Source organism: Procambarus clarkii, chromosome 10 (assembly GCF_040958095.1).
Source record: "Procambarus clarkii isolate CNS0578487 chromosome 10, FALCON_Pclarkii_2.0, whole genome shotgun sequence".
In the NCBI taxonomy this organism is placed as follows: Eukaryota; Metazoa; Arthropoda; class Malacostraca; order Decapoda; family Cambaridae; genus Procambarus; species Procambarus clarkii.
In genome coordinates, this window is record NC_091159.1 from 41674728 (window position 1) to 41699534 (window position 24807).

General features: G+C 44.3%; 1 protein-coding gene across 1 annotated transcript in view; it reads left to right on the forward strand.

Moving 5' to 3' along the window:
• The window catches only part of LOC123773725 (calphotin-like), a 35463-nt gene extending 18604 nt beyond the window's left edge, over positions 1 to 16859 (forward strand). The window contains exons 2-3 of the mRNA XM_069322353.1: positions 2367 to 2739; positions 15729 to 16859. Coding sequence (XP_069178454.1) covers positions 2367 to 2739; positions 15729 to 16859 — 1504 coding nt within the window. The remainder of the gene's footprint in view (positions 1 to 2366; positions 2740 to 15728) is intronic.
• Positions 16860 to 24807: the final 7948 nt, after the last annotated feature.

Consider the following 24807-nt stretch of genomic DNA (forward strand, 5'->3'; position numbering starts at 1 on the left):
GTGTGGTGGTGAGGGGGCGTGATGAGGGTGTGGTGGTGAGGGGGCGTGATGAGGGTGTGGTGGTGAGGGGGCGTGATGAGGGTGTGGTGGTGAGGGGGCGTGATGAGGGTGTGGTGGTGAGGGGGCGTGATGAGGGTGTGGTGGTGAGGGGGCGTGATGAGGGTGTGGTGGTGAGGGCGAGTGGTGAGGGTTCATGTAGAGGAGAGCGTGTCGGCTGAAGAGTTGTCGCAGTTCCTTCCATGGAAGGAGAAATCTCCTGGTAGCTGTGGCTTCATGTGGGACTTGAGGCTGTGTGATGGGAAGTGATGGCATAGTACAGATGCTTCAGTATGCTCAGCCGATACTGGAAGTCTTGTGTATGAGTGTGGGTAGTGAGTGTGTCATGGGACCCTGGTTCCCCAGTCACTGCCACACGGGGTCCTCTCCTGAGGACAATGATTCCTTGATTACAGAGGTTGACGTTGATGAGGTTTGAGAGGTAGTGAAGAGCTTGAAGAAGGGGAACACTCTACGCAGTGACGGCCTCCCTAGGGAATTATAATAATAATAATTCATTGTGTCGGGGACAGGAAGCCAGTGTGTATTCATACACGTTAGGGTTATATCCAGGTCCCCCCCCCCCTGAGGTTGAATTACTGACCCTGCTAAGGATGCAACCCCCACAACAAGCTAATTCCTAAGTACCTACTTATTACTAGGTGAACAGATACATTACGTGAAAGGAAATGTGCCCAATCATTTCTGTCGCGCCCTGGATTCGAACCCTGAATTCTCGATTGTGCGTCGAGAACGACCCCGACTGTACTACCGAGACCCAAATGTCCCATGAAGAGAAAGAAGTAAAGAAAGAACGCAAGAGAGAGACAGTGACAGAGTCAGAGACAGACAGACAGACATTCAGAGTGAGGGAGACAGACGGAGACCCAGAAACAAAGGCGGACAGACCGACACACACAGACACAGCCACACGGACAGAGACCCACGAAGACAGACAGAATAATAAACATAAACGTGGCTAAGCTTTTGTATCACCTTCCGTCATTCGCCGTCCAAAATAACGCAACAAGCCACACACATAATTACAGCCGCAGCAAATTACTTTATTATAGTAATTTTGTGAAGGTAATTCGAATAATGTTAATGTGTTTGTTTGTCTCGCCCAAACTTTGGCGTCACGTTGCAGAAACAAAACAGAATTAGGAATATATTGTTCAAGGTTTTGAAACTGTGTTCTGATGAAAAGAATGAAATATATACCAGTATGCACAGCGATATGTCTGGGAGAGAATATCCGTGTGTTTGTCTGTCCAAGGTTGGGGGGCAGACGCCTGGGACTAGCCTCACCCAACTTTGCTGGGGGAATCGGCTGGGGTACAGGACGAACATAGGCTGGTCGGGGTCGACATACTTCAAGAGAAAACTGCGCGCCGGGGTCACATTCTGACCCCCACGACGATTTTTGCCATTGGCCGCTTGCTACACCTAGCAAAATATTTTGAACAAAAATTAAAAATAAATTTTGTTTCCTACAGAACTATACACAAATATTCACCGATCTCGAGGAAATTAACAGAAATTTCCAGCTATTCAAACTTAGGCCATAGTACCATAAAACACCGAACTTCAATTCAGTTGCCTCTCCACCCACAGCCAAAGAACCCAAAGGTCGACCCACAGATTCGAAAGGAGAACTATTGTATTCAGTGCATTATAAAGTCATACACCTGCTCTTATTGTGTTATTAGTAATATCGTAGGGATATATATATATATATATATATATATATATATATATATATATATATATATATATATATATATATATATATAAATTTTAGAATATATATTTTTACAGATGGATTCGTATATGGATGGCGAACCACACTCACTATCTGAGGAAAGGGCCCCATACCCTGTATACACTCACCTAGGGACCTGTTGACGAGTGTGTGTGCACAAGTGACCCATGGGGTGGTGAGTGATCCATGGGGTGGTGAGTGATCCATGAGGTGGTGAGTGATCCATGAGGTGGTGAGTGATCCATGAGGTGGTGAGTGACCCCGTTTATTTATCTCGTTGTTTTCCCTCTTTTTATTCATGCCTTTTATTCTCGCTTTCATATTCATATTTGTTATTATTCTTTTTCTGTTTTTCTGGGAGCCCCGCCCCCCCCCCCCCCACTCCCCGCCGCCCCCCATTACTTATAAACTTTGCCCGCCGCGAGACGCCCTTCTGATCCCCAGGATAATCTCCCTCAATGATGTTACGTCAACTATGTAAATCCTACGACGATCACGACTAATACCTTCGGCCAGTTATCGTACATCACCGGCTACATTTTCTCCCTGTGTACGATGTCCTTGCCAGTCACGTGTACGATGTCCTTACCAGTCACGTGTACGATGTCCTTACCAGTCACGTGTACGATGTCCTTACCAGTCACGTGTACGATGTCCTCACCAGTCACGTGTACGATGTCCTCACCAGTCACGTGTACGATGTCCTCACCAGTCACGTGTACGATGTCCTCACCAGTCACGTGTACGATGTCCTCACCAGTCACGTGTACGATGTCCTTACCAGTCACGTGTACGATGTCCTTACCAGTCACGTGTATGATGTCCTCACCAGTCACGTGTACGATGTCCTCACCAGTCACGTGTACGATGTCCTCACCAGTCACGTGTACGATGTCCTCACCAGTCACGTGTACGATGTCCGTGGGGATGATAATATTAGGGTACGATCAGCAGCCGGCAACACAAGGGGGCATATGCTCCCTGAGGTATACTCAAGGCGGAGTTAACTTTTAGTTGTAAACAATGTTCAGGACTAAGGTAAACCTATTGGCTGATATAGGCCTCCGTAACCCTCCAGAGGCTGATATAGGCCTCCGTAACCCTCCAGAGGCTGATATAGGCCTCCGTAACCCATAACCACAACAAAAGCCACCTCAACAATCCATATACGAAACCTCCTACACGAACGCACCTCATCCCCCCCCCCCCCCCACGAACGACAACTTACACGCAGCACATTTCACGAATATTACAACTTTAAGTCCACAGTAGACGACAACATAAAGTGTATGTAAGCAGAAAACTTTCAGGATCCTAATGCGTTTTCTGAGCTTGTGATGGTGGTGTGTGGTGGTGTGTGGCGTGTGGTGGTGTGTGGTGTGTGGTGGTGTGTGGTGTGTGGTGGTGTGTGGTAGTGTGTGGTGTGTGGTGGTGTGTGGTGGGGTGTGGTGGTGTGTGGTGATGTGTTGTGGTGTGTGGTGGTGTGTGGTAGTGTGTGGTGTGTGGTGGTGTGTGTACTCACCTAGTTATACTAACCTAGTTGTGCTTGCGAGGGTGAGCTCTGGCTCTTTGGTCCCGCATCTCAACCGTCAATCAACTGATATACAGGTTCCTGAGCCTATTGGACTCTATCATATCTACATTTGAAACTGTGTATGGAGTCAGCCTCCACCACATCACTGCCTAATGCATTCCATCGGTTAGCTTCTGTGACACTGAAAATTTTTTTCTAATGTCTCTGTGGCTTTTCTGGGAACTCAGTATCCACCTGTGTCCCCTTGTGTGAGTACCGCCCGTGTTAAATAATCTGTCTATAGCTACCCTTGTCTATTCCAATGTTAATTTTGTGGGTGTTAATCATGTCTCTCTTAACTCTTCTGTCTTCCTGCGACGTAAGGTGCATTTCGCGCAGCATTTCCTTGTAACGTATGCCTCTTGGTGCTAGACCAAGTCTATTGGCATATCTTTGAACCTTCTCCTGTTTCGTCTTTTGCTTCACGAGATATGGACTGGTCTGACATATGTGGTATACAAGGTTCTAAATGATTCCTTACACAAGTTTTTAAAGGCAGTTCTGATGTTAGCTAGCCTTGCATACGGCGCTGATACGATATCCTCTTGATGTGGGCTTCAGGAGACAGGTTTGAGGTGCATGAGTTTTCTTCGTTGGGGCTGGCTAATAACTGGATGGGTGACCACGTAGAGACGGAGTTGCCTTGAGACGTTGTGGAGCTAACCTGGTGGCCCAGGTAAGATAGTTTGATGGTAAAGCTCTCTCTCTCTCTCTCTCTCTCTCTCTCTCTCTCTCTCTCTCTCTCTCTCTCTCTCTCTCTCTCTCTCTCTCTCTCTCTCTCTCTCTCTCTCTCTCTCTCTCTCTCTCTCACTCTCACTCTCACTCTCTCTCTCTCTCTCTCTCTCTCTCTCTCTCTCTCTCTCTCTCTCTCTCTCTCTCTCTCTCTCTCTCTCTCTCTCTCTCTCATATTCTCCTTTTTTAAGCCAATCTTGTGCAGTTTCAGATGCTTTACGAGATTTGAACCGGTGGTCAAGAGCACGCAAACAGCCTCAGCCGCTAATGGCGGCCGTGCGTGACAAGGTGCACCCCACAATAGAATACTTGGACAGACACAAGGGCTGTATGTTGCCGGTATACCACGATATATTAGGGGTTTCCCGCTCGGGCTGGCGATCCCTGATGAGTATGCTAACGGTAATTGTCGGGTGAGTTACCTCGTTCAGTGTCCACCCGTCACGAGAGGAGGGAGGAGGGACGGTGGGAGGGAGGCAGGAAGATAGACAGGGAGGGAGGGAGGTAGAGAGAGAAGGGATGTGGGAGGGAGGCAGGAGCGTAGGTATGGAGGCATAGTAGTAGGCATCCTTCAGTCTAAGACTATGGAGTTGCCCCCTGACAGGGCGCAAAGCCTGGGTAGATAGATATGGAGAAGCTGTTACCCATGCAGCAGGTCCCCCCCCCTCCCCGTTGCTGAAATTATCCAATAGAAAGGCAAATGCCAATACACCGTCGCAGGAGCTGCCAGAACGAAGTCGACGTCGACAACGAACTGCCTTAGGGGCTCCAACTCCGGATTTTTCCTCGAGGTTGACTCCTGAAGCCTTTCCCAAAGAGAGGTATGGCGGCAAGGCAGCGGAGGTTTAAAATCAGGGTTTTCCTTCCCCTAGATGAGCTGCCTTTCCAGGCTAACGAGTCCCATCTACCCGGAGCAGCTGGTTTTAAGGCGCCAGAGGCACGCCCTCGCCCCTTCTCCTGTCGGCAAAAGTAGTTCCGCCGGACTTAAAGACTAAGCCACCCGTGCAGGCCAGGAGTTGGACTTGGTTGTCAGAGGCTATTGGAGACGCATGCCGTATAGGAGCATTTTATAGGTCATGGGAGCTCGTCCCCCATTACCACCCCCTGGCTATGACAACCCCTTGGAACCAATGTATGGAGGTAAGGATACTTAATAAGGTAAGTAGGAAGGGGGAGAGAGGGAGAGGGGGAGGAATGCAGAAGGGAATGAGGGCGGGGAGAGAGAGAGAGTGAGAGTTGACACATACACCCGCACGTAATACAACTCTCTACCTTCCAAATGGGATTAGGTAGGTTTTTTGGAGGCATTCCTCTGTGTTCCCGCCTCTTGCTGGGTGACTGTTGTGTTTATTGGTGAGGAGGAGACATGTTTGGGGGTGAGGATAGGGTGTTGGAAGGGGAGGGACAGGAGGTGGTGAGAGGGAAGGGAAGGGGAAGACAATACCAGGGAGATTTTGAGGAGAGTGGAAGGAAGGGCTGGCAGAAGGTGGGGGGGGGAGCCAATCTTCGTGTCCGAGGGTCGTTCCGGAGAGGTCACTGTTGGATTTGTCTGAACTGACCTCATGTTCCCGCTGGCGTTAAGCAGCGTCACCGTGTTAACCTGAGCATCCCGGCTCACCTCGTGTTAACTAACGACTGGGCCGCTCCTCACGCCCGGGCCGTTCCTCACGCCCGGGCCGTTCCTCACGCCCGGGCCGCTCCTCACGCCCGGGCCGCTCCTCACGCCTCGTCACAGCAACAACATAAACAGCTCGTGTGCCCGCTGCCAACATGATAATTACCAGCAATGAACATGAACTAATTTGTGGCAACATATCTGATTCGCTGTCTATCTCCTAATTCCTATGTCGCGTGACCTTCGTGACGGAGGACACACACAGAGACACACGAGACACAGCTGCAGTGTGAGACACACTAACACACTAAGAGGGTGACACGTGAGTACGACACCCTCCGGGGATCAATCCTCCGACTTGTACTGTTCCTCAGGTTTGCCAAGACCTGTTTGACGAGACAGAATTCTTCATGATGTTCTTTGCAGATGACGAGGAACTAGTTAGAAAATGTTTAAAGGAAGAAAATTTACAGAAGATGCCAAAGAACAATGGAGGTGGCTAATGGAGTTAAATCGAAACAAATGTAAGGTGAAGAGGAAGGAAAATGGAGAAGGGGCAGGAGTAGTGTCATGCCAACAGAGCAATAACCACCTTCTAGGACCATCAAAGACTAAACAGCAGTAGTGCCACAATTGGCTGGAGTTACCACTTCTTATATCTATCAGGCATCATGTTTGTGTGGCTTTATCTTGACAAGATATCTTAGTAATTGGTTTGATTACTGCCAGGAGCATAGTGCTCCTGGCAGTATGGGTTCGAGTCACTTCTGGGGCGTGGAGTTTTCAGTTGAATATACGCCTGGGGACCATTCAGGCTTGTTCTCATATATATATATATATATATATATATATATATATATATATATATATATATATATATATATATATATATATATATATATATATATATATATATATATATATGTCGTACCTAGTAGCCAGAACGCACTTCTCAGCCTACTATGCAAGACCCAATTTGCCTAATAAGCCAAGTTTTCATGAATTAATTGTTTTTCGACAACCTAACCTACCTAACCTAACCTAACCTAACTTTTTCGGCTACCTAACCTAACCTAACGTATTAAGATTAACCTATCCTAACGTATTTAAGATAGGTTAGGTTAGGTTAGGTAGGGTTGGTTAGGTTCGGTCATATATCTACGTTAATTTTAACTCCAATAAAAAAAATTGACCTTATACATAATGAAATGGGTAGCTTTATCATTTCATAAGAAAAAAAATAGAGATAATATATTAATTCAGGAAAACTTGGCTTATTAGGCAAATCGGGCCTTGCATAGTAGGCCGAGAAGTGCGTTCTGGCTACTAGGTACGACATATATATATATATATATATATATATATATATATATATATATATATATATATATATATATATATATATATATATATATTTATTTATTTTATTTTTTTTTTTTAAGTTTGTGAGGGTACCACCTCTGGTGCCAATGTGGGGACCCATAGCCTCGGAGAAGAAAATAAAAAGTATTCAGAGGAGACCTTGTGGTTTCTCACTGAACACTAATACACTAATATTATCTTCTCCTACCACCCCCATTCTTTTGTATGTACACATATGTATTTACTTTATTTGAACTTTGTTACAAAAAAGGAGTTACATATGGGTTACAAAGATGGTTATCATAGGTTGTCGAGTTCCTCCAGCTCCTCAGATGGCGGGCAGGAACCCTGGATGCAGTGCGCATTTCCCCTCTGTATCGCCACACTGAGGCGCTGGAAAAGAAAGCTTGCAGCTCTTGGGTCCCTTGTTGTTTCTATGAGCCTAGAACCCAGTTCCTTCAAAAAACTGGTAGCACTTTTACCCCAGGCGCCGAGTGTCTCAGAAGCAATGGGGACAAAATTGTAGTGGTGATCCAGTTCTCTATACTTACAGGATTTGGCTGCTTCCCTGTGGGTGGCAGCGCCACCTGGTTGTGCAACACTGAGGTTAATGTAGGTGTTAGCCAGGGTTGATACGCACGTGTAGTCCCATACCAACTGCTTGCCATTCTTCCAGGGGTTCACTGTGATACCATCCGGGCGACCAATAAGAGCAGCAGAGTTACGGGGCGTTAGGTAACGGGGCTCTCTTTCAGCTGGGCATCCAGTTGTGGTGAGGCTCCTCTTGATGATGTCGTTAACTTCACTGTGCCTCGAGTGCCATCCCCCTGTGCTTTGGCAGAGTAGGCCATGGTGGCCGTACCTGTCAGCCACCACCTCGCCGCAAATACACCTATATCTGGTGTGGATTGGGGCAGCACGGCAGAGGGCCACAGCAATTCGGAGGGCGTGTGGTGTGAGGTATATATATATATATTTATATATATATATATATATATATATATATATATATATATATATATATATATATATATATATATATATATATATATATATATATATATATATATATATATATATAACTTTAGAACACTTTCCCACCAGGAGACTCGAACCCTAGTTAGCACAGAAGCCTCACAGCAACTGGCATAACAGGTACGCCTTAAACCCACTGCACAGTGCAGTGGGTTTAAGGCGTACCTGTTATGCCAGTTGCTGTGAGGATTCTGTGCTAACTAGGGTTCGAGTCTCCTGGTGGGAAAGTGTTCTAAAGTTGTAAAACTTCACTTGCGTGTTTAGGCGAGTTGTGCATTATATATATATATATATATATATATATATATATATATATATATATATATATATATATATATATATATATATATTTATATATATATGTGTGTGTGTGTGTGTACACACACACACATATATAAGTAGATAAGACTACTCATAGCCCAGTCGATAGAACTTCGCCCTCACACACGTGGGGTCCACGGTTCGAGACACCTAAAGCCCAGGTGTATGGAATAAACTTAATTGTTAGGAAATACAACTTAAAGAGTGATATTGTTAATAGAGTACCCGGGCCTGCACAGGACATGATAACGCAACTAGTCAGTAAAGCAGGGAGACCCGGTACTAGATATTTGTAGCTTTAAAGCGTTATATGACAAAGAGTGCTGGGTAGACGGGACACCACGAGCGTAGCTCTCATCCTGTAACTACACTTAGGAATTACACTTAGGTAATTACACACACACACACGGCATATGCGGGCTGCGAGGGATTCAGAGACTACATAGCAGGCACCATGACAATGGGAGGACCAAAAGTAGTAGTAACAGTGATATATAACCCTTCACTCAATGACAGAAGACCAAGGCAAGAGTATGACAACAACAACACGGCAGTTAACACTATAATTGAAAAGGCAGCCTCTGCTGCCTGTAGAAATAGATCCCACCTGCTCATTATGGGAGACTTCAATCGCGGAAGGATAGACTGGGAGAACAAGGAACCGCATGGAGGAGAGGATATATGGAGAGCCAAACTAATGGAGGTGGCGACAAGAAACTTTCTAAGATAACATGTCAATGAACCCACTAGGATGAGAGGAAACGATGAACCAGCGAGACTCGTCCTAGTCTTCACTCTGAACGACTCCGACATAAGGGAAATCAGGTTTGAGGCCCCAGTAGGAATGAGCAGTACACTGGTGTTTGAGTATCTGGTTGAAGAATGATTGTTGAACTCGAGGAAAGGTACTGAAAACAAAAGGCTGGCATTCCGAAAGGGAAACTATGAGGAGATAATAACATTCCTAACAGATATAACATGGGAAACAGAGCTCAGGGAAAAGACGGCCCAAGACATGATGGACTTCATCACGCAGAAGTGCAAGGAAGCAGCAAACAAGTTTGTCTCAGTCCAAAAGGAAAACAATGAAATGAAGATGAGAAACTGATGGTTTAATCAGAGAATAGGCTAGCTAAGCAGCAAAGTAAAAGGGTATGGAGAAACTATAGAAATAACAGGACACTTGAGAGCAGAGAAAGATACCAGAATGCCAGGAATGAATATGTCAGGATGAGAAGAGAGGCAGAAAGACAATACGAAAATGACATCGCAAGCAAGGCAAAGACTCAGCCTAAATTGCTGCATAGCCACATCAGGAGAAAAACAACAGTAAAGGAACAGGTAATGAAATTAAGGATAGGGGCAGGAGGATTCACTACAAGCGACAAGGAAGTGTGTGAGGCACTGAATAAGAAATGCCAGGAGGTCTTCACCATAGAGCAAGGAGAAATTCCAGAGATAAGAGAGGAATAGTTAACCAGGAACCACTAGAAGAGTTTGTGATTACCAGTGGGAGAGAAAGGAAGTTTTTACTAGAGTTTTATGTGACAAAGGCTATAGATCCAGATGGAATCTCCTCTTGGATACTAAAGGAAGGAGCGGAAGCACTGTGCCTGCCACTCTCCATAGTGTATAACAAATCACTGGCAACAGGGGAACTGCCAGAAATTTTGAAAGCAGGTAATGTAGTCCCGATATACAAGAAAGGGGATAAACAGGAGGCACTGAACTACAGGCCAGTGTCCCTAACATGCATACTATGCAAGCTGATGAAGATTGTGCGAAGAAAGCTAGTGAAACATCTGGAGCGAAGGAACTTTGTAACACAGCATCAACATGGGTTCAGGGATGGCAAGTCCTGCCTCACAGGGTTAATTGAATTCTACGACCAGGCAAGAAAGAGAGGGTGGGCAGATTGACTGCATATTTTTGGATTCCCAAAAAGATTTTGATAAAGTACCACACAAGAGGCAAGTGAAAAAGCTGAAGATGCAGGCTGGAGTGAAAGGGAAGGTACTCCATTGGATAAGGGAGTACCTAAGCAACAGAAGACAGCGAGTCACTGTGAAGGGTGAGGTCTCAGATTGGCGAGACGTCACAAGTGGAGTCCCCGCAGGGGTCAGTCCTTGGACCTATACTGTTTCTGATATATGTAAATGATCTCCCAGAGGGTATAGACTCGTTTCTCTCAGTGTTTGCTGATGATGCAAAAATTATGATGAGGATTGAAACAGAGGATGATAGTAGAAGGCTACAAGAAGACCTATACAGACTGAATGAATGGTCCAACAAGTGGCTGCTAAAGTTCAACCCGAGTAAATGCAAAGTAATGAAATTAGGTGGAGGAAACAGGAGGCCAGACACAGAATACCAAATGGGAGATGAAGTCCTTCATGAAACGGACAGAGAGAAAGATCTAGTAGTTGATATCACACAAATCCTGTCTCCTGAAGCCTACATAAAAAGAATTACGTCTGAGGCATATGAGAGGCTGGCTAACATCAGAACAGCGTTCAGGAACCTGTGTAAGGAATCATTCAGAACCTTGTATACCACATATGTAAGACCATTCCTGGAGTATGCGGCCCCAGCATGGAGCCCGTACCTTGTCAAGCACAAGACGAAGCTGGAAAAAGTTCGGAGGTATGCCACTAGACTAGTTCCAGAACTAAGAGGCATGAGTTACGAGGAACGGCTGCGGGAAATGCACCTTACGACACTAGAAGACAGAAGAGTAAAGGGAGACATGACCACTACCTACAAAATCTTCAAGGGAATTGACAGGGTAGACAAGGATAAACTATTCAACACGGGTGGTACGCGAACAGGGGGACACAGGTGGAAACTGAGTACCCAAATGAGCCACAGGGACGTTAGGAAGAACTTTTTCAGTGTCAGGTAGTGGTCATGTCTTCCCTCACTCTTCTGTCTTCTGTACTCACCTAATTGTGCTTGCGGGGGTTGAGCTCTGGCTCTTTGGTCCCGCCTCTCAACTGTCAATCAACAGGTGTACAGGTTCCTGAGCCTATTGGGCTCTATCATATCTACACTTGAAACTGTGTATGGAGTCAGCCTCCACCACATCACTTCCTAATGCATTCCATTTGTCAAGTACTCTGACACTAAAAAAGTTCTTTCTAATATCTCTGTGGCTCATTTAGGCGCTCAGTTTGCACCTGTGTCCCCTAATGCGTGTGCCCCTTGTGTTAAATAACCTGTCTTTATCTACCCTATCGATTCCCTTGAGAACCTTGAATGTGGTGATCATGTCCCTCCCCCCTAACTCTACTGTCTTCCAACGAAGTGAGGTTTAATTTCCATAGTCTCTCCTCGTAGCTCATACCTCTCAGCTCGGGTACTAGTCTGGTGGCAAACCTTTGAACTTTTTCCAGTTTAGTCTCATGCTTGACTAGATATGGACTCCATGCTGGAGCCGCATACTCCAGGATTGGTCTGACATATGTGGTTTATAATGTTCTGAAAGATTCCTTACACAAGTTTCTAAAGGCCTTTCTTATTTTAGCCAACATAAGTCTTGTGTGTGTGTGTGTACTCACCTATTTATACTCACCTATTTGTGCTTGCAGGATCGAGCATTGGCTCTTGGATCCCGCCTTTCCAGCCATCGGTTGTTTACAGCAATGACTCCTGTCCCATTTCCCTATCATACCTAATTTTAAAGTTATGAATAGAGTTTGCTTCCACAACCTGTTCCCCAAGTGCATTTCATTTTTCCACTACTCTCAAGCTAAAAGAAAACTTCCTAACATCTCTGTGACTAATCTGAGTTTCCAGTTTCCACCCATGTCCCCTTGTTCTGTTATTATTACGTGTGAACATTTCATCTATTTCCACTTTGTCAATTTCCCTGAGTATTTTATATGTTCCTATCATATCTCCTCTCTCCTTTCTTTTCTCTAGTGTCGTAGGGTTCACTTCCCTCAGACGTTCTTCATATCCCATCCCTCGTAAGTCTGGGACAAGCCTCTTCGCAAACCTCTGAACCTTCTCTAGTTTCCTTATGTGTTTCTTCAGGTGGGGGCTCCATGATGGTGTGTGTGTGTGTGTGTGTGTGTGTGTGTGTGTGTGTGTGTGTGTGTGTGTGTGTGTGTGTGTGTGTGGAAACACATGAGTGTGGTGATACCTAGCGTGTATTGAGCACATTATCGTGGACTACACTGCCCACCTTCATAATGTTCTCAATGCATGAAAGCGCTCGGATTTTATGATTCTCTTTCCTTGCGCTTGCCAATGATCTCCATCACGCGTTTTTGTGTATATATATAAAACAAAAGATAACTTTCAAATGTTCTATGACGTACCACAAAGATAACAGGCCGTAGCCCACTCCCCATTCGTGTCACAATACAGCCCAATTAACTGTAATTCACGATATCATATGGGTTGAAGGGTTTATTTCAGTTAAATGTTATTATCCACGCAACCTTGGATTACAAGATATGGATAAGAAGTGGATTATCACCAGTTACCTTCGTAGTGCTCCAGGAATGTTTTAAATTCAGGTTTGGCCAGCATTGTGGATGTTTTTTTGGTACTCTCCTTAATGAGAGCATTCTCGTATTGACTACTTTGTATTTGACATGACCGAGTTCGTTCCACCATGGTCCTGAGGAAGTAAATGTTATTGTCCAGAATATTGTGGATTAGCCTTGCGTGCGCGCGAGTATATATATATATATATATATATATATATATATATATATATATATATATATATATATATATATATATATATATATATATATATGTCGTACCTAGTAGCCAGAACGCACTTCTCGGCCTACTATGCAAGGCCCGATTTGCCGAATAAGCCAAGTTTTCCTGAATTAATATATTTTCTCTAATTTTTATTTTATGAAATGATAAAGCTACCCATTTTATTACGTATGAGGTCAATTTTTTTTATTGGAGTTAAAATTAACGTAGATATATGACCGACCCTAACCAACCATACCTAACCTAACCTAACCTATCTTTATAGGTTAGGTTTGGTTAGGTAGCCGAAAAAGTTAGGTTAGGTTAGGTTAGGTAGGTTAGGTAGTCGAAAAACAATTAATTCATGAAAACTTGGCTTATTAGGCAAATCCCGGGACGGTACGAGAGCTTAGGATGAGCTTAGTATACATATATATATATATATATATATATATATATATATATATATATATATATATATATATATATATATTATATATTAGTATATTTTGGTAGCAGTCTTTCCTGTAGACATATATTATTAAATATGACCGAAAAAGTGTTAGAATTCGTGTTAGAATTATTAATCTTACTTTTTCGGTCATATTTAATAATATATATATATATATATATATATATATATATATATATATATATATATATATATATATATATATATATATATATATGTTGTACCTAGTAACCAGAACGTCGTACTCGGCCTACTATGCAAGGTCCGATTTGCCTAATAAGCCAAGTTTTCCTGAATTAATATATTTTCTCTATTTTTTTTCTTATGAAATGATAAAGCTACCCATTTCATTATGTATGAGGTCAATTTTTTTTGCCCTCATGCAGGCCTCCACCTGGCCTGCAGGAGAGCCTCTACCTGGCCTGCATGAGGGCCCCCACCTGGCCTGCATGAGGGCCCCCACCTGGCCTGCATAAGGGCCTCCACCTGGCCTGCATAAGGGCCTCCACCTGGCTTGCAGGAGGGCCTCCACCTGGCCTGCATGAGGGCCTCCACCTGGCCTGCAGGAGGGCCTCCACCTGGCCTGCATGAGGGCCCCCACCTGGCCTGCATGAGGGCCTCCACCTGGCCTGCAGGAGGGCCTCCACCTGGCCTGCAGGAGGGCCTCCACCTGGCCTGCAGGAGGGCCTCCACCTGGCCTGCAGGAGGACCTCCACCTGGCCTGCAGGAGGACCTCCACCTGGCCTGCAGGAGAGCCTCCACCTGGCCTGCATGAGGGCCTCCACCTGGCCTGCAGGAGGACCTCCACCTGGCCTGCATGAGGGCCTCCACCTGGCCTGCAGGAGGGCCTCCACCTGGCCTGCAGGAGGGCCTCCACCTGGCCTGCAGGAGGGCCTCCACCTGGCCTGCAGGAGGACCTCCACCTGGCCTGCAGGAGGACCTCCACCTGGCCTGCAGGAGAGCCTCCACCTGGCCTGCAGGAGGGATGAGCCCGGGACGGTACGAGAGCTCCGCCCCTCCTCCCGGCCTGGTGGGAGCCAGCCAGGATGAGCAGGCCCGGGGGTCTGCTGTAGGAAGCTGCAGCCAACTATAAGAAGACAAATCGGGAAGGAAAGATGAAAGGAGGAACCTAAACGACAGGAAAGGACTTAGAAGACACCAAATAAAGTGTGTAAAAAGAAGAGAATACAGAAGAGGAGGAATGGGACCAAATGACATTAAAAGGAGAAGAAATGGGTGCAAATGTTACAGAAGAAAAGACTTGGAATGGGTTCAAATGAGGAGGAGAAGGAAAAGTGGTCCAGAAGAGGGGAAATGGTAAAAAAAAAATAGACGAAGGAACTCAGAAGACCCAAATGGGTACCCAAATTGGCTAATTGAAATTGTAAATGAAAGGGCTCCAAGAAAACGCACCTAATAAATGGTACAGAGGACGGAGGCACGACGAGCTTAAAGAAGGTTTGATAATGGGGTCCTCCTCCTCCTCCCATACCCAAACACACACTGAAAGAAGGCGTCCGAGACGAGCAACCAGTTTCCCTCGGATTTACGAGTCAGCCGTAAAGATAAAGAGTGACTCGCATAAAACTCTACAACAATTTAGCGAGTTGGTAACTTGGCGGGAAAGGGGAGCTACCGTCCAAACGACGACGGCTGCCATATGTCCAGGTCCAGTCACTGGTCACCTATGTTCCAGGTCGAGTCACTGGTCACCTATGTTCCAGGTCGAGTCACTGGTCACCTATGTTCCAGGTCCAGTCACTGGTCACCTATGTTCCAGGTTCAGTCACTGGTCACCTATGTTCCAGGTCCAGTCAGTCACTAGTTACAAGTGCTCCAGGGCGAGGCAGCTCCTATTTTTTAAGGTGGCACCTTACCACACCTGTTCCGGCCAGTTTTCAAGACTCTGGAGCGGTTTTGCCTCGCCAGAAGCGCACGAACCAATATTGAAGCCGATTGCCATTAATCCCATAAAACGTCAATATTGGGATGCTTCTATTTTCACTGGAGCTCTAGAATTTTGACGTGAGAGAGCTGTTGTGACTCTTATCAGGTCGAGAGCGTCAAAATTGTGATGCATTAAATGGGAGGACAGGTTTCTTAGGATAACCGCTCCTTGACTCCCGTCAGTGAGTCTCCAGCTGTTGTGACTCCCGTCAGTGAGTCTCCAGCTGTTGTGACTCCCGTCAGTGAGTCTCCAGCTGTTGTGACTCCCGTCAGTGAGTCTCCAGCTGTTGTGACTCCCGTCAGTGAGTCTCCAGCTGTTGTGACTCCCGTCAGTGAGTCTCCAGCTGTTGTGACTCTCGTCAGTGAGTCTCCAGCTGTTGTGACTCCCGTCAGTGAGTCTCCAGCTGTTGTGACTCCCGTCAGTGAGTCTCCAGCTGTTGTGACTCCCGTCAGTGAGTCTCCAGCTGTTGTGACTCCCGTCAGTGAGTCTCCAGCTGTTGTGACTCCCGTCAGTGAGTCTCCAGCTGTTGTGACTCCCGTCAGTGAGTCTCCAGCTGTTGTGACTCCCGTCAGTGAGTCTCCAGCTGTTGTGACTCCCGTCAGTGAGTCTCCAGCTGTTGTGACTCCCGTCAGTGAGTCTCCAGCTGTTTTGACTCCCGTCAGTGAGTCTCCAGCTGTTGTGACTCCCGTCAGTGAGTCTCCAGCTGTTGTGACTCCCGTCAGTGAGTCTCCAGCTGTTGTGACTCCCGTCAGTGAGTCTCCAGCTGTTGTGACTCCCGTCAGTGAGTCTCCAGCTGTTGTGACTCCCGTCAGTGAGTCTCCAGCTGTTGTGACTCCCGTCAGTGAGTCTCCAGCTGTTGTGACTCCCGTCAGTGAGTCTCCAGCTGTTGTGACTCCCGTCAGTGAGTCTCCAGCTGTTGTGACTCCCGTCAGTGAGTCTCCAGCTGTTGTGACTCCCGTCAGTGAGTCTCCAGCTGTTGTGACTCCCGTCAGTGAGTCTCCAGCTGTTGTGACTCCCGTCAGTGAGTCTCCAGCTGTTGTGACTCCCGTCAGTGAGTCTCCAGCTATTGTGACTCCCGTCAGTGAGTCTCCAGCTGTTGTGACTCCCGTCAGTGAGTCTCCAGCTATTGTGACTCCCGTCAGTGAGTCTCCAGCTGTTGTGACTCCCGTCAGTGAGTCTCCAGCTATTGTGACTTCCGTCAGTGGATCTTGTGTTCTAACGGTATTGCGTAAATTGTTCCGTACCTCACCCAACACATTTCCCAGTCCCTGCGAATGTTCTATATAAATGTACACAGAAAGTGTAACAAGAACAGACTACTCCAGGGGGGGTCTGGCAAGAGCAGGATACATAATATTAAATACACAGATTTAATCTACTAACACATAAACATGAACAAACACACACACACACACAAATACACCTTACGACACTGGAAGACAGAAGAGTAAGGGGAGACATGATCACTACCTACAAAATCCTCAGGGGTATTGACAGGGTAGACAAGGATAAACTATTCAACACTGGTGGTACGCGAACAAGGGGACACAGGTGGAAACTGAGTACCCACATGAGCCACGGGGACGTTAGAAAGAACTTTTTCAGTGTCAGAGTAGTTAACAGATGGAATACATTAGGCAGTGATGTGGTGGAGGCTGACTCCATACACAGTTTCAAATGTAGATATGATAGAGCCCAGTAGGCTCAGGAATCTGTACACCAGTTGATTGACAGTTGAGACGCGGGACAAAAGAGCCAAAGCTCAACCCCCGCAAGCACAAATAGGTGAGTACAAATAGGAGAGTACACACACACACACTCGGGTCTCGCGGCTGAGTGGACATTGCTCGGGGGTCGAAGTCGTAGGAGCCCGGGTTCGATTTCCGGTGGAGGCGGAATCAAATGGGCTATTTTTTCTTTCACCCTGATGCACCTGTGCATCTGACAGTAAATAGGTACCTGGGAGGTAGACAGCTGCTACGGGCTGTTTCCTGGGGATGTTTTTGTGTGACGTGTGTGTGTGTGTGTGTGTGTGTGTGTGTGTGTGTGTGTGTGTGTGTGTGTGTGTGTGTGTGTGTGTGTGTGTGTGTGTGTGTGTGTGTACGCGCGCGCGCGCGCGTTAGAGAAATATATGTAGTAGACATAATAGAGGAAAAATAGATTGGTTAGTAAGGCGGGTTCCAAGAGCTCACAGCTTGATTCTGCAGACACAAATAGTAAACACACACACACACACATTCACAAGCTTATCCAAAACAACTGAACAAAAAGCTTCTAAATACTTTCCAATACCGTGGCAATTCTATAGAGCTTAATCCAGTGTGGTGTCTAGCAACAGGGCCCCGCTGGGAAAGGCAATCACAGCGGCTATTCATACAATCCCATGCAAATCCTTTACTTTCCAATACTGCTGCAGCTGTTGGGTTCTAATACCAGCGAAATACAAACTACAACAGTATGTCACTGAGGCTGTGGGAACTGCAGGAGATGACTGTTTTATAATACAGTAATTGTTTACCTTTCCTGTGATGGAGGTGATCGCTGCAAATTATTGGTGGGTGATGCGTGATGTTTCACGTCAGTTGTCAAGCCTCGGTCACGGGTAATTGGTGTGTTGTGTTTATCAAAAAGAATAAAGGCAGTATATGGGCGGACAGCACTGCTAAGGGAGTGTTGGTGGGGGGGATTTGTTAGTCACTGCTGGGTGTTGGTGGGGGGGGGGGATTGTTAGTCACTGCTGGGTGTTGGTGGGGGGGATTTGTTAGTCACTGCTGGGTGTTGGTGGGGGGGATTTGTTAGTCACTGCTGGGTGTTGGTGGGGGGATTGTTAGTCACTACTGGGTGTTGGTGGGGGGATTGTTAGTCACTGCTGGGTGTTGGTGGGGGGATTGTTAGTCACTGGTGGGTGTTGGTGGGGGGATTGTTAGTCACTGCTGGGTGTTGGTGGGGGGATTGTTAGTCACTGGTGGGTGTTGGTGGGGGGATTGTTAGTCACTGCTGGGTGTTGGTGGGGGGGATTGTTAGTCACTGCTGGGTGTTGGTGGGGGGATTGTTAGTCACTGCTGGGTGTTGGTGGGGGGATTGTTAGTCACTGCTGGGTGTTGGTTGGGGGATTGTTAGTCACTGCTGGGTGTTGGTGGGGGGATTGTTAGTCACTGCTGGGTGTTGGTGGGGGATTTGTTAGTCACTGCTGGGGGGAGATTTGTTAGTCACTGCTGGGTGTTGGTGGGGGGGGGAGGAATAGAGGAAGGAATGATAGAAGGAACCTAACCTGACCATGCTAGAAAGGAGGAGATGGAAGGAGGACATGATAGAGAAGTATAAAATACTTAGGAGGATTGACAGAGTGAAAAAAGTGAAAATATTCACAATGAATACCAATGGAATAAGAGGATATGGATGGAGCTTTAAGACACAAGATGAGTCATAGTGATGTTGGGAAGTTTTCTTTTAATATAAGAGTCGTGGGAAAATGGAATGAACTAAAGGAGCAGGTTGTAGAGGCAAATTACATTCATATTTGTAAAAGCAGATATGGAAGGAAAATAGGATTTACAAACCAAACATCAGAAAATATAGAAACGTTTCTCCATTTTCAGATGTGTGGTTTGGCTATACACCTTCAGTCACGTTACTGTAACTCATCGTCTGTGGTAGGGACATAGGTCAGGAGTCATTGCATTAGATAACCGGCGGCTTGAAAAGCGGGTCCCAAGAGCTAGTACTTAATCCTGCAGGCACAAATAGTACAAAAGGGAGTACAAATTGGTGAGTACACACACACACACAAACAAAAGCACACAGTCTCTCACTACAAAATACCGCGACATGGTGTTAGATCGTCAAGAAGCAGCGCAACAATCCTCACCAGTTCCCCACGGGGTTTACAAACACGGGTTCCAACACTAATTGCAGATAATCCGCGCATGATTACAAGATCCTGTCCTTTATACACTTCATGCGGCCCATGTTTAAGGCTGGTTTCTTACAGGCAAATATTCACCACGTAGCGACAAGTGACTGAAAATGTTGGCCTCTGGCCGGTGTTGAAGAGGAGATATGCAGACGTGTAGTGAGTCATTTATTTTTAAAATGTATAATTTTTTTTTTACTTGAAGATGAATTCACAATATGCGAAAAGACTGTGCAATATGTCATCTTATGCACAAAATGTGAAAGTCAAAGAGAGAGAGAGAGAGAGAGAGAGAGAGAGAGAGAGAGAGAGAGAGAGAGAGAGAGAGAGAGAGAGAGAGAGAGAGAGAGAGAGAGAGAGAGAGTGAGAGAGTGAGTGTGTGAGTGTGTGTGTGTGTGTGTGACAGGAGGGAGAGAGGAGGGACGGAGAGTGGGGGGTGTGTATGGTCTTGGAAAACTGAAAAGAAAATGAAAACAATAACAAGCTACCCGTCTGTGCGTACTCAGCAACACGTTCATGTACTCACCTAGTTGTGCTTGCGGGGGTTCAGCTTTGTCTCTTTGGTCCCGCCTCTCAACCATCAATCAATTGGTGTACGGATTCCTGAGCCTACTGGGCTCTATCATACCTATATTTGAAACTGTGTATGGAGTCAGCCTCCACCATATCACTTCCTAGTGCGCTTCAGTTATTAACTACTCTCACACTGAAAAAATTCTTTCTAACGTCTCTGTGGCTCATCTGGGTACTAAGTTTCCACCTGTGTCCCCTTGTTCGTGTTCCACCCGTGCTAAAGAGTGTGTTTTTGTCTACCCTGTCAATTCCCCTGAGAATTTTGTAGGTGGTTATCATGTCTCCCCTTACTCTTCTGTTTTCCAGGGACATGAGGTTCAACTCTTTTAGCCTTTCCTCGTAGCTCATTCCTCTCAGTTCCGGGACGAGTCTGGTGGCATACCGCTGAATCTTCTCTAACTTTGTCTTGTGTTTGTTACGACCCTGGATTTCTTAGATGGAAACCAGAGGTCAATTTACGTTTTAAATAATTACTTTACATTAATTCATAGAATTGGATCATGTGAGAAGGATATTTAATTACAATAACAATTACATGCAGGCCCCTTAAAGCTTGGTTCTGCAGTATTCCTGTCATCCTTGCCAAACGTAAGATGAATCTTGTTTCTCAGAGCATTCAGACTCTAACTAAGTATCAGCTTCCCTTAGAATTATTAAAGTAACTGGTAATGAAGATCGGGGAAGATTTGTATTGGTGTGGCTGTACGATAACCTAGGCATCACACTCCGGCAGCATTTTATAAGGGAGCGCAGAGCCTGTTTTCCTCACCATTTGGTCACCATTTGGTCCGGGAGACATCTCTCGACACGCAGGGTGTAGTCGCGCCTCCACAGATCTCTAGTATCCTCTCTTGATAATGGTAATGGCTCAAGAGAGCCACCACTTACGGGCTATTTATGCCCTACCACCTCTTGTGTGGCTTAATCTTTATCAATCACTCGTCTGTTTTCCTTCTTCTCTGGCTGGTTGTGTGGTGTGGACATAACTCTCCTGTTTCTATTCTACTCCCTCTTCCCTTACCTTATCCTGTGTCTAGATTACTAAGAGAAGTACCAGTGTTGCATGTTCGTTCTCTGGCAAAAGTGTGTAGTAGTTTGTGTAGCCTGAGCTAGTGTTTATATTCGTAGATTACTCTAGTTGTGTTGGTGAAACCACGTGTGCTCAAGTTGTTCCAGGCAACCTATAGCCTTTGCTAGTGGCCTATCCAAGGCCACACTGGACTTGTGATCCTGTGGTCCTGGGTTCGATCCCGGGCGCCGGCGAGAAACAATGGGCAGAGTTTCTTTCACCCTATGCCCCTGTTACCTAGCAGTAAAATAGATACCTGGGTATTAGTCAGCTGTCACGGGCTGCTTCCTGGGGGTGGAGGCCTGGTCGAGGACTGGGCCGCGGGGACACTAAAAGCCCCGAAATCATCTCAAGATAGTGAATGAATAATTTTCAGCAAAATCACCATGAACAAGTGCTTCATTTTTTTATCAAACAGGCAATTCCAACTTTGCCTGTTTGAAGTACAAACTCTGACTCTTGGACACAAAATGATGTCTTATTAAATTGGCAATTAAATCAGATGTATGTACAATAAATTCTATACAAGAAGTAACTACTGTATAATTTTGTATGAAAATCAAACGTTATCCATTTGCTATATTCTATTTTCTCTCTTATGTTTAGCAGTGTCCAGTTTAAATAGTCAATAACACTTGCCCTTCCCGGACACCCTGCATTTGTTAAGCATACACTCCAGTTTCTTCATATCACTAACTGATTGTGCCATTAGTGTTTTATATGTTGATTCTTTATGCCCAATCACTGAAACTAACAGTTTTACAGTTTTATTAAGTGCAGATACGGATAAGAGTTCAAGGACCTCCAGCAATGATATACAGTACCACTTTTGCCTAAAGGTGCAAATCTTGAGAATACTATATCTATACTTTGCTCAATTTTGAATTGTATATAGTTCTTGTAAATTCATTAATAGGTGTTTTTGCTTTTGAACTTTATTACCATTCTTATCTCTAATGCTTAAAAAATCTGATATGCCAGGGAAAATTTTTGGAATCCTAATAATGCATTATTACCTATTTAGTTAATGGCCCCCAAAACATTATATACAACAAAAGTAAATGCTACTTTTTATCAATAACAATTATAAATAAATTATAACCAATATCATGAAAAAGGAATCTGTACAGTACAGTAATTTGATATTACTGTACAGTAATATGTTTTGATTTTTTTTTAAATATTAAAGTATAATTTCTTGAAAAGGTTTGTAAATATAGTATTGAATTTTGTTTATTCGTGTAATTTTATAGGACTTAAGTTCATTTTGCTTAAAAGTTACATTTATTTCACACTTTGAAGTTTCAGCATGGTAACTCTTGAAGCCAACCCATCCTCCTATTTAAAACACAAATAGGCATAATTCAGGGACCGTAACTAGCACCTGTGGGAACAATTAATTTTATAACAAAGTAGATGAATTATACAGTAGTATTCCAGAACCCAACATTCATTCTTGAAAAAAAAACCTTAAGGCATGTGCTGATTACTGGTGAGAATTTCACCTCTTCTATCAATATCCAATACATAAATATTTCCCTACCTCTACTCTAAACATTCAAAACATCAATAATAAAAATACTAATTTTAACAATAATATTTATCAATAAAAACCCAGCATTGAATGTATTGAAATGCCTCGTACTGAAAAAAGTCACAGTGGCCTTCTGAAGCTATCTTGCTTTAGGGAGCAACAAACTGCCATTTAGTATGGTCACATCTGCAATTGATGTGACCTTACTAAAACATCACATCAATTGCAGATGTTCTATTTAGCCTAATGGGAACCAGAGCCAGGAATTTGGCCCTCCTCAAAGAAGTGCAGTGTGAGAGTGGCAATCTTCCACCCCACTGAAAAAAGCCTCCAGAAAGTCAGTGCAGCTTTACAAACTACACGAGCAAGGACAAGCAAACTGACTGACTAATTCCAGTAGTGGTTCAGTGACAAAGCTCTGTCTATACTGTGGATTTTCTCCAACACCATCGACAATCATCAGCAACAGTGTAACACTCACCATGTCTAGTTCCAACTCTCTCACAAGACACTACAGAGCAGACAGCAGTTCCAGCCATACCGAAGCTACCTGCTCTCGCCCTGCATTCGAGCTCCCCAGTCCCAACAGCATTCGAGCTCTGTGCTCTTGCCGTCTTTTGAGCTCTCTACCCACAGCCTTGTTCAAGCACTCTGCTCCAGGACATGGCACAAGCAGCCTCATCTCAGCTATTATGACATGTCATTTCCAACATTCGACTGCTGTAACCAAGACAATATTAAATAAGCAAAAACCACTATATTCGTTGAATGTTGTCACTCAATATCATTTACATTACATTGGTGAACCAGTGTCGAAAATACCCAGCCACCTAACCCCAACAAACTACAATTTGGCCTCTCACTAGACTTCATCCACCATTACTGCCTGCTGTGGACCATTGCTGCCTGCCATGGAATGCTGTCTGTAATTTTACCACAGCTGCAACTTTCATCATATACTGTATGTTATAAAACAATGTCTTAGAACAGAAGAAGTCAGGCTAAACCCAGTAGGAAAAAAAGGAATTATCTCAACAAGGAAAACTGAATAGATTGAAAAATATGAGTTAGCCTTGTTAGATTGAAAAATGTGAGTTAGCCTTGTACGTGCAAAGTGAAAGAAAGAATTGGTGATAAAAATTAAAAAAGAAATCAAAGTATAAGGAACTAAATGAGGCAGCTTATAAAGTATTTATATTGAACTGTGCATAAATTTTATAGGTTTTGTTTAATATTGAAAACAATACTACTGTACTGTTCTGTATGCCACATTCTGTCACCACAAATTATCGTGGATTAACCCTTGCAGTGCTCACTTGTTTCACGAGACAACTTCATGGTGCAGGAGTTAATGAGGGAGTCATTAACCCTAAAATTATTTTACAACTTGAAAAAGTATATATATTGCCAAATTTAAAAATTTTCATTTAAAATCACAGAGAGAAAAAGCATTAAAAACATTAAAATAGTTAAATTCATGACTTATTTACACAACCTATTGAGCGCATTAAGATGCCATGCACACTGCATGGTTAGTAAGTTCTTCTCTAAGTAAAAAAACATTTTGTACACTTTTTGTTATATAAATGTTTGTCTTCTCTTGCCCTATTTTGCCAATATGTATATTTAAAATGCAATATTTATATATCATTTTGCTGTCAATATCTGAGCAAAAAAATAATGTTAGATATGGGATATTAAATTCAGTTCAAAACAATTGAGATGGGAACTCGATACTGTCATCTGAAGTAAAGACTATTTCACTTAATGCAGAGAAAGAATGAGGCACCATTGTAAAATGAGAAATGTTGCAGAATGCACATAATAACAATCATTTCCTAGTTCATGACCCAAGACTTAATCATCTGCCACTAAATATCTGTCTGCCATTCCAACTTTATAACTCTACAGCATCACATCCAATTTCTAACTGTATTTACAACAAAGCATCCAAAATACAAAGAGTAAACCTTGCACTACAATACATCCCTTAAGCATTTCACCTATGTTTATGTAAAACTGGAAAAGACCTGTAAGAACATTTTGTGTGTATGTATGTATGTATGTGTGTGTATATATATATATATATATATATATATATATATATATATATATATATATATATATATATATATATATATATATA